This window comes from Telopea speciosissima, chromosome 6 (genome assembly GCF_018873765.1).
Source record: "Telopea speciosissima isolate NSW1024214 ecotype Mountain lineage chromosome 6, Tspe_v1, whole genome shotgun sequence".
Classification (NCBI taxonomy): Eukaryota; Viridiplantae; Streptophyta; class Magnoliopsida; order Proteales; family Proteaceae; genus Telopea; species Telopea speciosissima.
Window position 1 is genome coordinate 61,469,552 of NC_057921.1, and position 14,322 is coordinate 61,483,873.

At 38.4% G+C, this 14,322-nt stretch overlaps 1 protein-coding gene across 1 annotated transcript in view; it reads right to left on the reverse strand.

Moving 5' to 3' along the window:
- LOC122664067 (BEACH domain-containing protein C2) overlaps positions 1–14,322 on the reverse strand; it is a 60,410-nt gene that overhangs the window by 2,160 nt on the left and 43,928 nt on the right. Inside the window, exons 18-28 of the mRNA XM_043859753.1 lie at positions 11,363–11,432; positions 11,162–11,245; positions 11,012–11,068; positions 10,819–10,887; positions 10,634–10,720; positions 10,422–10,538; positions 2,492–2,641; positions 2,295–2,379; positions 2,061–2,181; positions 1,848–1,944; positions 1,651–1,764 (exon numbers count right to left, since the gene is read on the reverse strand). Coding sequence (XP_043715688.1) covers positions 1,651–1,764; positions 1,848–1,944; positions 2,061–2,181; positions 2,295–2,379; positions 2,492–2,641; positions 10,422–10,538; positions 10,634–10,720; positions 10,819–10,887; positions 11,012–11,068; positions 11,162–11,245; positions 11,363–11,432 — 1,051 coding nt within the window. The remainder of the gene's footprint in view (positions 1–1,650; positions 1,765–1,847; positions 1,945–2,060; positions 2,182–2,294; positions 2,380–2,491; positions 2,642–10,421; positions 10,539–10,633; positions 10,721–10,818; positions 10,888–11,011; positions 11,069–11,161; positions 11,246–11,362; positions 11,433–14,322) is intronic.

A 14,322-nucleotide genomic window follows, 5' to 3' on the forward strand; every position in this document is an offset into this window, starting at 1 on the left:
TTTATTTTCTTTCTTCTCTCCCCGCTGCATAGCGAATAAAATAGAAACAACAGCAACAGGGGAATGGAATACTTCCATATTGACTTGAGTAAATACTATTTTTTTATTCAAGGGTACCATAGAGAGAAACTTTAAGAACCAGAGAAGAGCATAATGTTTAATAAAAGATGAGGCCATATCAACTGAACAGTTCTAGCCTGGTTTAGCTCTTTTATGTCACAGGATAGGGTTGCTTCCCTGGACTCAAACCAAGCATTCGTGCCTAAATGATGCGGGAGCACAAGTTGCAGCCAAATATCTCTTGCTTCTTTTTTCTTCATTACCTATTAGTTTGTAAAGTTCAGGAGACCTGCCTTACCTAATAGGCAAATAAACATAGAAGGTTAAGATTCCAATTGTTATAATGTAATTGGATGTCTTAGGCTATGGCTAAGAAAGGACAATTTAAGCCATATGGGGCAATATGAAGAGTCAGCTTTCATTCCATATACTAAGAGAGATTCTTTCTGGGTTTCCCTATGAACCCTAACTTAATCTGATTCTCAGATTAGTATTCTCCGACTTTCCATCAGTAATTGGTATTCTCTCTGGGTAGTGTCTGGCCAGAGAATTCCAATTGAATCCATTTGATTTCTCTTGAGAGACAAAACCCATACTCGAAAGAAGGCTTGTGTGTCCCATTGATTGTGTCTGTGCATATGCCATTGCAAGGTTGGCCAATGATTTCGGCCTTTACCTTTATACCCTCAGGATAGTCAGCCTAAGTTGAAACACTCAACAGCCACATAATATTTAATTAGTATTTACAGGTAAAAAATCTGTGGATTATTTCATTTCCAGAGGTATATATATGAAGGGGTACTGTATATTGATAAACCTAAAAAGCTTTTACACGTGTTGCTAGGCCTAGCAACTTGTACACCTCTGTTTTCTGCCATGTGATAGGCTGATTTGACCAGCCCAAACCACTGGATGTACCCCTAAGATCGGCCACATGAAGTTTTAGGGTCCATTTCAATCATTGGGCCTACATTGCATCACACTTTTTCCTTGTAATATTTATATTTGCAACAGTTCCAAATTGCTCGATGAAAGTACTTCAACAATATTTCTAACTTTATTAATGCTGCAGAAGTCAATATGGACCAAAACTTGGAACAAAATCCAGGGAAGGGGGGGCCTACCAGTGGGTGAAATTTTCACCTCCTCCCCCCCAACCTGCCATGTGATAGATGATAGATCTGAACCTTGGCACTGGTAGGTATAGTGGCCCTTCTAGTGCCACTACCACCTTCCATGACATATATTGATACAGCAATTAGAGGTTTCATAAAAGAATCACACAGCTTCCACTCTTAGAAATCAACCAGAATAGAGTGAATAGATCAAGTCTCAACTGATTGAATATGATCCAATGATTTCTCATTTAAAAGATAAATGTGAATCTACTCATTGGATTTTACAGTTGAGTTTCTAAAATTAATATTTGGTTGTTGAGTTGAATCAGTCCATAAGTTGTTAAATGGGTGTTGTATGGACATGTACCGCATCACAGTTGATACTAGTCCTTCAAACAAGGATTCTCCTAATAAAAGTACATAAACATTAGTCACAACTATAGATTTCCAGCATACTGAGATCAGGATGTACCTGCAAGTGAAGAACTTCAGCAAGAGGCTTCTTCTTCAAGTGAGGTACAGACAGAAGCTGGGATGGAGTTTGGCCAAAGTATGCAATCTGGTCTTGTGTAGCACGCTGTTGTACCTATTACAATATTTAAAGAAGTAAAAATAAGTACTCAAAATTCAAATTTAAGGAACAACACAGAATAAAAAGAGTTGACTTACTGGGTCTGTAATTTTATCAATATCAACTGTCCCTTCATAGGTTATGTAGAAGAACACATTATTCGCCAATATAGCTTCTTTACCTCGTTGCTTATATCTGGAAGTATCGATTCATAAAAATAAACAGGACAAGCATAAACAAAGTGAAACAGGAAACAAAATGAAGGTAAAATTGCCCCTGAAAGTAACTTTCCGAAGAAAAAATTAACCTACCCAAATATCAGGTCAATCCATTCATGCAAATTTGCAGACACATATTCACTCTCAAGAGCCATCCGGTGCTTATGAATGAAATCAACAGGGGTTTTGGCCCAAGGAGGAAGTCGGACAGAATCTGCAATATGAGCATGAATCAAGAGGTCAGCAAGCCAAGTTTTGTTACCGCAGTTCCAGAAAGAATGCAGCAGGTTTAAGTCCCCTTGTGCCAAGCATCATTAAGTAACATACCTAGCTTTCCTCCCAGTTGTGTTGTACCAAAATCAATGGAGTTTACATTGATCAGAGCCTCAGGGAGGTAAAACAACTCTGGAACCTAAGATGAGTCAAATACAGAAACAAATAAAAAAGTTTTGCAACCAACGCAAGAAGTTAAGAGAAAAGAAAAGTTAATGGAGTTTAAGTGGTGCGAGAAAATTGACTCTTACCAACTCCTTGACATCACTCATGTCCTCAAGAACACTATTCCAAGTAGCCGCTATATCAGAAAACATTCTGTCTGCATGATCAAATTTTCCACCTTGAAGCTGAATTGAGAGAGTAGTAAATGGCTCAACTCTGACAAGATAATGCAACACCTGTGCAAAGAGGCAGGATCAGCAAGAAAAAAATGGATTCAGACTATTAAAAGAATATATTGTAGTTGCACATAATATAAAAAGGTCCTCAAATCACATATTTGAAGATGCTCCAAAAGAAATGAACAGATCAGAACAAAACAAAACACAGACCTAACGTCACCACCACCACCACCAACAACAACAACAACAATGCCTTAACTAAATGGGGTCGGCCACATGGATCATTTCTCTCCAATCAGTTCTATTCGAAGTCATACATGATACGAGGCCTAAGCTATGCATGTCTTTTCTCACAACTTCTCCTATAGTTATTTTAGGCCCTGCCCCCGACTCTTTTAGGATCTTCAATCTGAATCAAATCACTCCTCTGCACTGGAGCATCCCAAGGCCTTCGTCGAACATGGTGGTGCCACCTCAAACGACTCTCACGTAGCTTATCATGAATTGGAGCAACTCCCAAATCAGCTCTATTATGGGCATTCCTTACTTTATCCTTCCTAATCTTACCACACATCCATCTCAATATCCTCATCGCCGTTACACTTAATCTACATGATGCTTCTTAACTGCCTAACATTCCGCATCATACATCACAGCAATTCGAATGACAGTCCTATAAAATTTTCCTTTAAACTTTAAAGGGATAGATCGATCACACAACACTCTGGATGCACCTCTCCACTTCATCCATCCTATTTTAATCCTCTAGGCCACATCATCCTCTATATAAGGGTGTACTAAGTGCATGAGGCTCCCGCCATTGCAGGGTCTGGGGAGGGTCATAATGTACGCAGCCTTACCCCCGCTTTCACAAAGAGAATGTTTCCTGACTCGAACCCGGGACCACTTGGTCACAAAGGAGAAACCTTAACATCGTGCCAAGGTCCGTCCTCATATCATCCTCTATTTCACCTTCTTTATTTATGATTGAGCATAGATATCTAAAATAATCACTTTGAGGAATCTCCCTCTCGTCAATATTCACCACTTCATTAACCATCCTAGTGTGGCTGAACTTAAACACCATATATTCCGTTTTTGCTCTACTTATTTAAGACATCTTGATTCCTTGGTTGATCTCCATAACTCCAACTTGGCGTTAATCCCTGTTTTTGTTTCATCCACCAAAACAATATCATTAGCAAAAAAGCATACACCAAGGAACCTCATCTTGAATGTCTCTGGCTTAATCAACTATGATAAGCGCAAACAAATAAGGGCTTAAAGATGATCCTTGATGTAACCCAATTGTAATTGGGAATTCACTACCTTGACAGTTCTTACATTAGTCACTACACCATCATAAATATCTTTAATTATGTCCACTTAAGTCCTTAGGGACTCTGGTGTAAGCTTTTTCTAGGTCAATAAAGACCATATGGAGATCCTTCTTGCCCTCTCTATATTTTTCCATGAGTCTCCTGAGTAAGAAAATAGCTTCCATCTTGGATCTTCCTGGCATAAAACCAAGTTGGTTCTCTGAAATAATAGTTTCCTTTCTCAGGTGGGTTTCAATCATAGTTCTGAAACTCGTCTCGACTCGGCGAGATCTCGGCGAGTTTCTCGGTTCTCAAAAATCTCGAGACGAGATGCCATACGCATTATAAAACTACACTTTCTCTGCGAGATCTCGAGATCTCGGTATCGTCTCGGTACAGCCAAATGATTCACTTTTTGAATTTATTTTCCAGTTTTTTTTAGTGTTAAAAATTCAATATCTCGCCGAGATCTCGGTATCGGGTTAGAACCCACTTTTTTTACCCATTTTAATGCCCATTTGACCCATGTGCCCCTTTTATTAAAAGAGGCTTAGAGACAGAACTCGGAAATCTTGCTAGTTCTGTCCATAGCTCTCTAAACAAAGGGGAAAACAGCTCTCTCCCTCAATTTTCTTCCTCTTTCTTTCAAATCTTGGGTGGATTGCATTGTTTGAAGTGAGATTCAAGTGCTAATTTGCTATGTTTTACTAAATTATATGTAGAGTAGGTTGTTTTAGTACGACTCATTGCCTACCAACCTATGGTCCAAAGTGAAACTCATATTTGGAGTTTTTTTGGGGAAATCTGGGCATGCCATTGTGTTTAAATGGCCTGAAATAGGCTGGATACCAAGTTTCAGACCCAAAATATGTGTAAAATCCACCGAGTTGGGGGTCCGAGTCAAAAAAAAAAAAAAATGCGACAACTCGCCGAGATCTCGGCTCGACTCGGTTTCTGGCTTGGCCGAGATGCCACCGAGACCCGAGTTTTAGAACCTTGGTTTCAATAACCGTCTCCCATAACTTCATCGTATGACTCATTAGTTTTATGCCTCTAAAGTTATTGCATCTCTAAATATCACTCTTATTTTAGTAAATCAGGACCACAATGCTTCTCCTTCATTCATCTGACATTTTCTTTGTGCTCATAATCTTGTTAAACAGCTTGGTTAGCCAAAATAAACCACAAATTCCTATGAAACAACTTAGAGGGGCTGAATAGGTTGTATCTAGTGGATTGGGTCCTTTTTATAAAATAAATCACACAATTAAAAATTAACAAGAAAAAGCAATCACAAGAGACGAACGATTTATAGTGGTTCGACTCCAAGAGTCTATGTCCACTCCTCTCAACACTTGAGAGAATTCCACTGGATGTTTCCTTTCAGTACAGTAGGTGGGAAACAACACCTTTACACAAATCTTATTACAAGACAAGAGAATCCTTTACAAAAAAATCTTTTAAGGATAAGAGGATCCGTGCACAAAATATTTTAAGGGTAAGAGTATCCGTGCAATCACCTAAGTCTGGTCTAAGTTGATGCACATTTAGTTTGATCAAGAGTTCTATCAACTCTTATCAACACTATGATTTAAATGCAAATACAAGTGAGAAAAGATATTAGCTATATGGAGAATACTCCTTGTGCAAAATGATGTGAGAATGAGTGTATGTACATGACAAAGGCTAACTCAAAGCTTCTTTGATACATGGTACAAGATCTCGGCGAGATCTCAAAATTATCTCGGTTTTGCCAGGTCTCAAGACGAGACCAGTGTCGATATAGAAAATGACTATCTCGTCGAGATCTCGGCACTTATCTCGGTCTCGATTCAACTCGGGGGACCAAACCAAGCTATAAAAAGGCACCCTCTCAACGAGATTTCGACCTCAACTTGAAATCTCGCCTCTGTCTTGCTTCTCTCGCTTTGCTGTGAAGGAAAAACACTTGGAGGTAAGGGTTTTGGTGCTTTTTTTTGCAAATTTCACCTCAACTGAAGATTAAAGCTTGGAGATTCAAGATTAAAGCTTCAACATCAGGAGAGGGAGCTGCATTGAATCTCAAGAACAGTTTTAAGTACAGTTGTATTTGTTTAATCTCTCTTTTCAAGTTTCTAACAATTATTAACAAAGTGTCGAACCATCATCATGTATGATTATGATTATGATGCCTAATGCTTAAATGGCTTATGGTTTGATTTTTTTTGAATTCCTAATGCTTATTTGAGTTTTTTTACACCTCTACTTTAATTATGTGTTCTAAATATTGTGGGGAATAGCCTAGGACAGACCTCACGTACTCCGTAGACTACCAACCCAGGGTCTGAAGTCAAAGTACCATTTTGGGTTTGAATTTGTAAAAACTAATGTTTCCATTGTGTTTAAAAGGCCTAAAATAGGGTGGATGTCAAATTTCAAGACCGATCTTGGTCATATGGCCACCGAAACCACCACCGAGTTGAGACGGAAAAAAAATTCCACCATCTCGTCGACATCTAGGCAGAACTTGGTTTTGTGGCCTGGCTAAACAAGGGCTGAAATCGAGACCTAAAACCTTGCTTTGATTAGAAGATTCAAACTCTATGATTCAAGCCTTTAATGGTTGAGTTGATTCAACAACTAGATCTTATAAAGACAACGCTCAACTCCAAAGTTGATAACAAAAGGACAAGAAAAACCTTTAACAATTGCTCTCAAATTAGTATAGAATGCCTCAAAAATTGTGTAAAGTTTATCCTTTAGGGGCCTATTTATAGCCATAAAGTGTGAGCAAATTGAATCTCCAATGGCCAAATAACGGTCACATTTTGTGTCAACCAATTGACTTGTTCATGAATCAACTGGACTGGTGATGAAAGAGCCGTTGGACAACCATGGGCCAACCGGTTGCCAAAAGTGGATCCAGTTAGAACCAGTGTCTTCTAACACTAACTGGTCAGACCGATTGCTATACTGGTCAGCCCGGTTAGTGAAAAAATAGGCCTGTTTTGATCTGGTTTGGTCGGGTCTTTAGGGCATTTACAACAATGGTCTTTTGACACATTTTTGGCCTTTTCAAGGGTCCTTGGGCATCTCCTAGAGTCTATCTAGGTCTATGCTCGTACAAGTATGCAAGTATGCAATGCAAGTGTGTGCATGTGTTCTAAAACAATCTAGGTGCACATGAGCATCTTTGAAGCTTTGTCTTCAGTCTTCGAGCGAGTCTTGACTTCAACCTTTTATCTTGTCTTGACTTCATAAGTCATGATCTTAATTCTTCTTCTAGTCTTGTTACTCCAATGAAATGATGTCTCGATCGTTATCTTACATTAATGAGTAACTACAAGACTTTAAATACATGTTAAATATATTCAAGTGTTTGTTATCATCAAAACCTAGTTGTGAACAACTTGGGAATATGAGATTCTTGAGTGGGCAATTCCCCAACAATTCCTAAGCTCTTCTACACTTAAATTGGGACCCCATTTGGGCCTAAGGCTTGGGGCCCTGCCTACTTTCATCTTTCTTAAAACTTCTTTTACTTCAAACATCCTAATTTTCCATATATATCTACGCCATATGGTGTCAAGGTGAGTAATGCAGCTTTTCGGGGCTCTATTACATTAATAATCTTCATTAAGTAGACTGTAGAAATACTCTCTCCATCTCTCCATAATGTACTTGTCCCTTATTAGTACTCTACCATTTATCTAACGTTCCTCACCCAAGCCTTGAACCTTCGACCTAAGGTTTGCAAACATAATCAACAAACCATTGAGGTGTTGAGGCTACGAGGAAGCTTGTCCTTTTTCTCATTTCAGCTATCTTATAGATAGCTTTTTACCCTTCCTTTGTGTTCAGATTATTATAAAGATCTTCATAATTCTTCGCCCTTGCTTTCCCCACAATCTTCTTAGCTTTGTTTCTGGCAAAATTATACCTTTTTAGATCCTCCACCTCTTTAGTACTTTGCCATGTCTAAAAATAGCTTTAGTCTTTATGGCTACTTGGACCTCATCATCCCACCACCAAGTCTCCCTAGGGACATGACTTATACCTTCCCATTCCCCTAGTATCTCGGTATTCCCCTAGTATCTCTCTAGCAACCTTCCTAATACAAGTCGTCATCTCATTCCACATCGTAGTAGTGTCTCCCTCAAAGTTCCACTTTCTTTGTTTGACTACTTTATCAATAAATGAATTCAAGAAATCTCCTTTTAAGCTCCACCACCTTATCTTAGGGCAAATAGGCTCCCCTATCTTGCGATTCTGTGTAGTGTGGCAAATATCTAGGACCACCAATCTATGTTGAGTGGTTAGGCTCTCCTATGTATAACCTTATAGTCCTTATAAAACATCTGTCGGACCTTCTTGTTAGGAAGAAATCTATTTGGCTGATATGATGCCTACTTTTGGAGGTAACTAAATGCTCTTCTCTCTTTTCAAAAAAGGTGTTCACAATGCCATAGGCCACCACAAAGTCTAAAACTGAGATCCCCTGCTCATTCATCTCTCCAGAACCATAGCCTCCATGTACGCCTTCATATCCTCTATGATCTCTCCCAACATGTCCATTCAGATCACCCCCTATAATAATCTTTTCTCCTAGACTAAAACCTTGCAGCAATCCATCCTTTTCGACTGGTTTCTTAACTCTCACTTGTCCATTGTATGAGAACCATTGCCTACTTGTCAGCACATCTGGCTGCCGATGCAGCGCGTCGCTTACAAGAGATGCCCTAGCAAAAGGTCGATAGGACATGGTACTGAGATAATAAAAGAACTCATTAAATAGGATCCATGTAAAGTGGATTGGCTGGATATATTAAGGTAGTCTATCTGATGCACACTCACCGACACCTAGGAAAGAAAAAGGAAGCATTTCACCTCTGTTACCTATTTCTGCCACATGGCAGTGACACTTTGATCATCGTGACCTTTGGACAGATAAGAGCTTGTGGATAAGCTACAGTCAAATTTGGTGGTCTATTTGAACTTTATAGCCCACCATAGTCCCTCTTCTTCAACAGAGTTGACTGTCTCAACTAATTTTCAATGTATAATTCCGAAATATGATGATGTTCAATTGGGCCCAAAGTCAATAGTCAACAGTGTTAACTGATGATGTTGACATGTCTACAAAGGTTGAATGTCAAACAGAAACTGCCATGTGGCAGATAAAACAACATATTATAAAGTATAAGGGTGACAAATCATCAAGGAAATGTCCCTTGAAGATCATTCCACAACTGAAGGCTATGGCAATATATTTAATTATCAGTAATTTAAGAAAGTTTGTTACAAAAGCAAAAAATATATATATATTTATTATTTTTTTTGGGTGAATAAATGAATTCATTACCAAAGAGGAGGAGGACAACAACAGCCCTCGAAGAGGGAAAGAAGAAAAACACAAATACACAAAGGCGGGACCTCAAACAGATGAGCCGAAGGCCTGGAGAGAGGAGAGGGGGAGATCCCAAAAGACAACAATATTAATGTGGTAAATAATATAACAAATTCGGGCTACATATAGCTTTCAAAAATGAAGTACAACCAAGAAAAAAGAGGAATAATAGTCCTGCTATTAAAAATTCCCAGTAAAAATTGCAACAATATAACGTCATGGATAAAAGAGTAGCAAACAAAACCAGGTACTTTTCTCAATATTCACGGGGAAGCCAAAACTAAGAACGTGTTTGATGTTCACATTTTCAAATATTTCACCTAAAGCAATATATGGCTTGGCAGCATATCTCACAGAATCAAGGCCAGGGACAGTTTATAGGTACTAAAGGAATAGACATGTATTTGCCAAAGTTCAAATGCATTTCTAGAAAAGGATTTCAGCATCTTTTTGACAAACGAAACTACATTACATAGGACTTCCCTCACCTTTACTATAAAACCACAAAAAATTTGTAAGTTATAAGGGAAAATTAATCACTACTCTCCCAAGTGTAAGTTGGGGAACAAACATTATTTAATTTACAGTAGGTATGACAAATTGATATGAGCTGTCAGGTTATACCAACCACCAATAAACAACCACAAGAAATGGAAAAGTGAAAGTCCAAACTCCAATGCTAGAAACATTGAAAAAGTTTAGGAGCAAAAATATGGACTCTCCAGATAATTATAATTGGGATATCTTTTCTTCCTCTATCAATCGAAGCATACAATACAGTTCTTGTAGAATCCCTATTTTAGCTCTCAAATAAACAAGCATGCTTAGAGAGACCTTTAAACCATACCTTCATCTTCTTTCAGGTATTGACATCAGCTTAACACGTACTGTCAATCATAGATGTTCTCAAAGTACACTAGAGGCCATAGACTGGCCCGGGTTACACAAGCTCTTGTAGAGAAAGTTGAGCTGTTACTGGCTCTCTATGCATTCATAACAGATCATAAAAGAGAATAAAATTTAACAGCTTCTTGGAGGCATATGCTTGTTCTTCTCTTGCAAATTGTATAAGTTAAATTCTACAACTATATTCACTAAATATTCTAAATATTTAATTAGGACAAAAACTTACTGTTCCAGCACTTGAGTAATGTGAACCATAATGGAACTTGGGGATAACTGGATCATCAAAGCTGGAGTATCTCTCTTGAAATTTTTTTAACCGGTCAGCATTTAATGCACCAATGGGCTGTAGAAAGCATAGGATTTTCATGTAAGCACCATTCAGAAGAGGGAAAATTCTCAGTAATCAAGCAGATAGCAATGAAATTCAACATGTGCAACCTTTGAAAGGTCTCGGAATGAAGAAGAATCTGAGAGATCCAAAGTCTTGGATGTGTAATCAGCAAGAATCCATGGAAAAACAGGATACTGCAATGAAAGGGGAAGGGAAAAAAGATTCTTAGCCACAAAATACAGCAACAGTTTTAATCAAGTGGTTACCACATGCAATTATTCTGAAAATCCACCTGAGTGATGTCATTATAGCTTCTCCCAGCCAGTGTGTTGAGTTGCATTAGATATTCAAAATTGCTAATCTGCAGATAGTTTGGGTTCATACCAGTTAGCAACATAGCACTCAGCAACTAACTGAGAAAACCACTACCAATAATTAATTTATGCAGTAAGTTATGAGGTATCTGAAAGTCTTCAATTTCATACCTCCCACCTAGCCCAACGCTCCATAAGCTGAGTTCTTTTAAGAAGTTGTTCCGGCCTCTGAACAATAAAAAATACACAGAACCAGCCATATAAGAATAAAATGGCTACGGCCAAACATACACACAACTGAGGTTGCTAAATGATAGAGACCTGTGTTGCCAGATAAATATTGTTCAAATAAGGAGGCCGTGCTTGAACAATAGCTCGATAAGCATTCTTCCGCCCCTCAGTACTCTGAAACAAAAATCCGGATAGGCAGTGAATTACTTTAAAATAAATTCCATGATATGGATAAGCCACGTGTGCAAGAGAGAGAGAGAGAGAGATTGCATGTTCCAAACACATTTATACCCCAAAATCAAAGAAGAAGTTTGTTCGGTCAACCATAAATAATTCCAGTGCACTTCTTCTCAAAAGATATCTGGAAACAGCAATAAAATTAATGATCAGAACAAAGAAATGAAAACTAATGACCCAATGTTGGATTTTTAAATGAGTCAATACCAGTGAAGTGATCGGTGAACGTGACATAACCGTGCTAGTGAAAACTGTCATTGAAATTGATGATGATGATGATGATAATGATGGTGAAATAAATGCAATGGTTTTGGGAATTGTAACTTGTGTCAATGAGACACCAGCCCACCTTTATTTATAATAATGAGATATGAGGTACAAAGAAAATAGAGCACCTAGGTCAACACCAAATAAGCCCCAAGGATAATTCTAACCTTATGCCCCATATTACAACAATCCCCCTCAAGTTGGTGCACACAAGAGGAATAAACACTTTACTACTTAAACCTTAGTAAAAACATCAGCTAGCTGGTCTCCAGACTTGACAAATAGAGTACAAATCAGTCCCTGTTCCAGCTTCTCTTTGATGAAATGGCGGTCAATCTCCACATGCTTTGAGCGATCATACTGGACCGGATTGTGAGCAATACTGATAGCAGATTTGTTGTCGCAGTAAAGCATCATAGGTAAAGATGTAGGAATAGCCAATGTAGGGGTAAATTCCACACATCACCCATTATGGTTTTGATGATAATAAATAAGCTAGTTGTACTAACTCTTTTCTAAAAGATGCATAGATAAGAGCAGAGCATCAAGTGAGGGGGAGCACTCAGTTCAAGAGATTGATGCTCAAAGCAAATTGAACTTGTCCAATCTTTCAAGACATCAAAGAATCATAAAGAATGGAGAACAAGTTTTGAAGTCAAAGATCAAGACAAGTGAGAGGAACTCTCTTTGAAGATACTCATGTAAAGAAGTAAAATTCAAGACTTGAAGAAGTTTGAATACTTAGAAATGTACTAAGTTGTAAATTCTTTTGTTAAAATCCATATGTAATGCACACACTCACGCATGCATGCATGTAGTGTGACCCTTGGAGGTTGTTTTAGACACTTCTCACTTGGACTAAGACCAAAGAAATTGGCCCGGACTTGTCCAATGGAATCAACCCAAGTAAGTCCAATAAAGGACTTAATTATGTCAGCAGAAATTTTATGATCCAGCATACCGGATCATGAAACGGCATACCGGATCAGTTGTTGATCTCAGGAAAATGCTCACAGTGGCTTGGTTAAGTAAGCTTGATAAGGATCCATCATACCGGATCCTATTTGTCTGCTGTTTGCCCTGATCCGGCATACCGGATGGCTATCCAGCATACCGGATCAGTGTACTTCTAAGTCTCATTTGACCGTTATTCCTTTGTTTTAAAAGGAAATTAGGTGATCCGGCATACTGGATTGACATCCAGCATACCGGATTATATATGGCTTGTGGAATCCGATGCTAATCTAAATTCCAAATTAATTCAAGCCTCTTTGCCTATAAATAAACACTTGTTTTAGGCTCTAAAAAATACAATTAATCATAATCAAGAGCCTCCAAGAACAAGTCACTCCCAAGTGAGATTTCAAGCACCAATCCAAGGCATTCAATCTCACTTAAGCTCCCTTCATACATATTTGCATTCAAGCTTCACTGTTTGAAAGGTAGCACGGTTTTCACTAAGGTTTGAGGTAATACTAAACCCCTTAGTGTTTATTTTCACTTTGTATAAGTTGTTTGAGTCCTCTGGCTCGGAATCAAGAGTAGTTGAGTCTTCTTGCTCGGAATCAAGATTGGTTGAGTCCTCTTGCTCGGAATCAAGAGTAGTTGAGTTCTCTTGCTCTTAATCAAGATTTGTACGAGTTCTCTTACTCATACTCAAGATTTGTTTTAGTGGAATTCTCTCTAAGGTGAGAGGAGTGGACGTAGGCAAGTATTAGCCAAACCACTATAAATCTCTTGTGTCACTCTTTGATTTATTTATTCATTGCTTGTCTTTACATTGGTAACTTAGTTATTTCCGCATAAGTTTTTAATTCCCCTACCTTCACCTATTCACCCCCCCTCTAGGTGAATTCACATTTGGTATCAGAGCGGGAGCTCAAGACCGTGATTATTTTAATCCAACAAAGAGTTTTAAGACCATGGGATCCTCTGCCAATCGTAAGATTGAGGGATACACTATCACTAGACCACCTTTCTTTGAAGGTGATGGATTCTCCTATTGGAAGAATCGCTTCAAGAACTTCGTGTGCGCCAATAACATTGACGCATGAGAAGTTATTGAAAATGGACCAAATATCATAGATAAGCCCAAAGAAAAATGGACCCCAACTGAAACACTAAGATGCAACTTAATTATGTAGCTATAAGCTATCTTCAATGTGCATTAGGAGAAAAGGAGTACAATATGACATGCATGTGTGACTCCGCTAAAGGGATGTTCGATAAGCTTGTTGTTACCTATGAAGGTACTTCTGAAGTCAAGCAATCGAAAATTGACATGTTTGTTAATGAGTATGAACTGTTTAAAATGAAAAATGATGAAGATATCTATGCAATGTTTACTCGGTTTACTAACATTGTGAACAAGCTGAAAGGATTAGGAAAAATCTACTCCAATGGTGAAAACGTTCGAAAGATCTTGAGATCTTTCTCAAAGGAATGGAGACCCAAGACTACAGCAATAAAAGAATCGAAGGACATCGACAAGCTAAGTCTAGACGAGCTGTTGGGATCACTCCAAACCCACGAGATGGAACTAAAACTGGACACCAAGGAAGTTGAACCAAAAGAACCGAAGAAGAAGGTTGTAGCGTTCAAATCATTCCATGAAGTAAGTGATGATGAAGAACTATCTGATAACGAGATCGAATATCTCTCAAAGAAGTTCTCAAAGTTTCTGAAGAACAAAGGCAAAGCCACATTCAACAAGAGAAGACTCTCAAGAGACCAAAAAGGTAAAAATG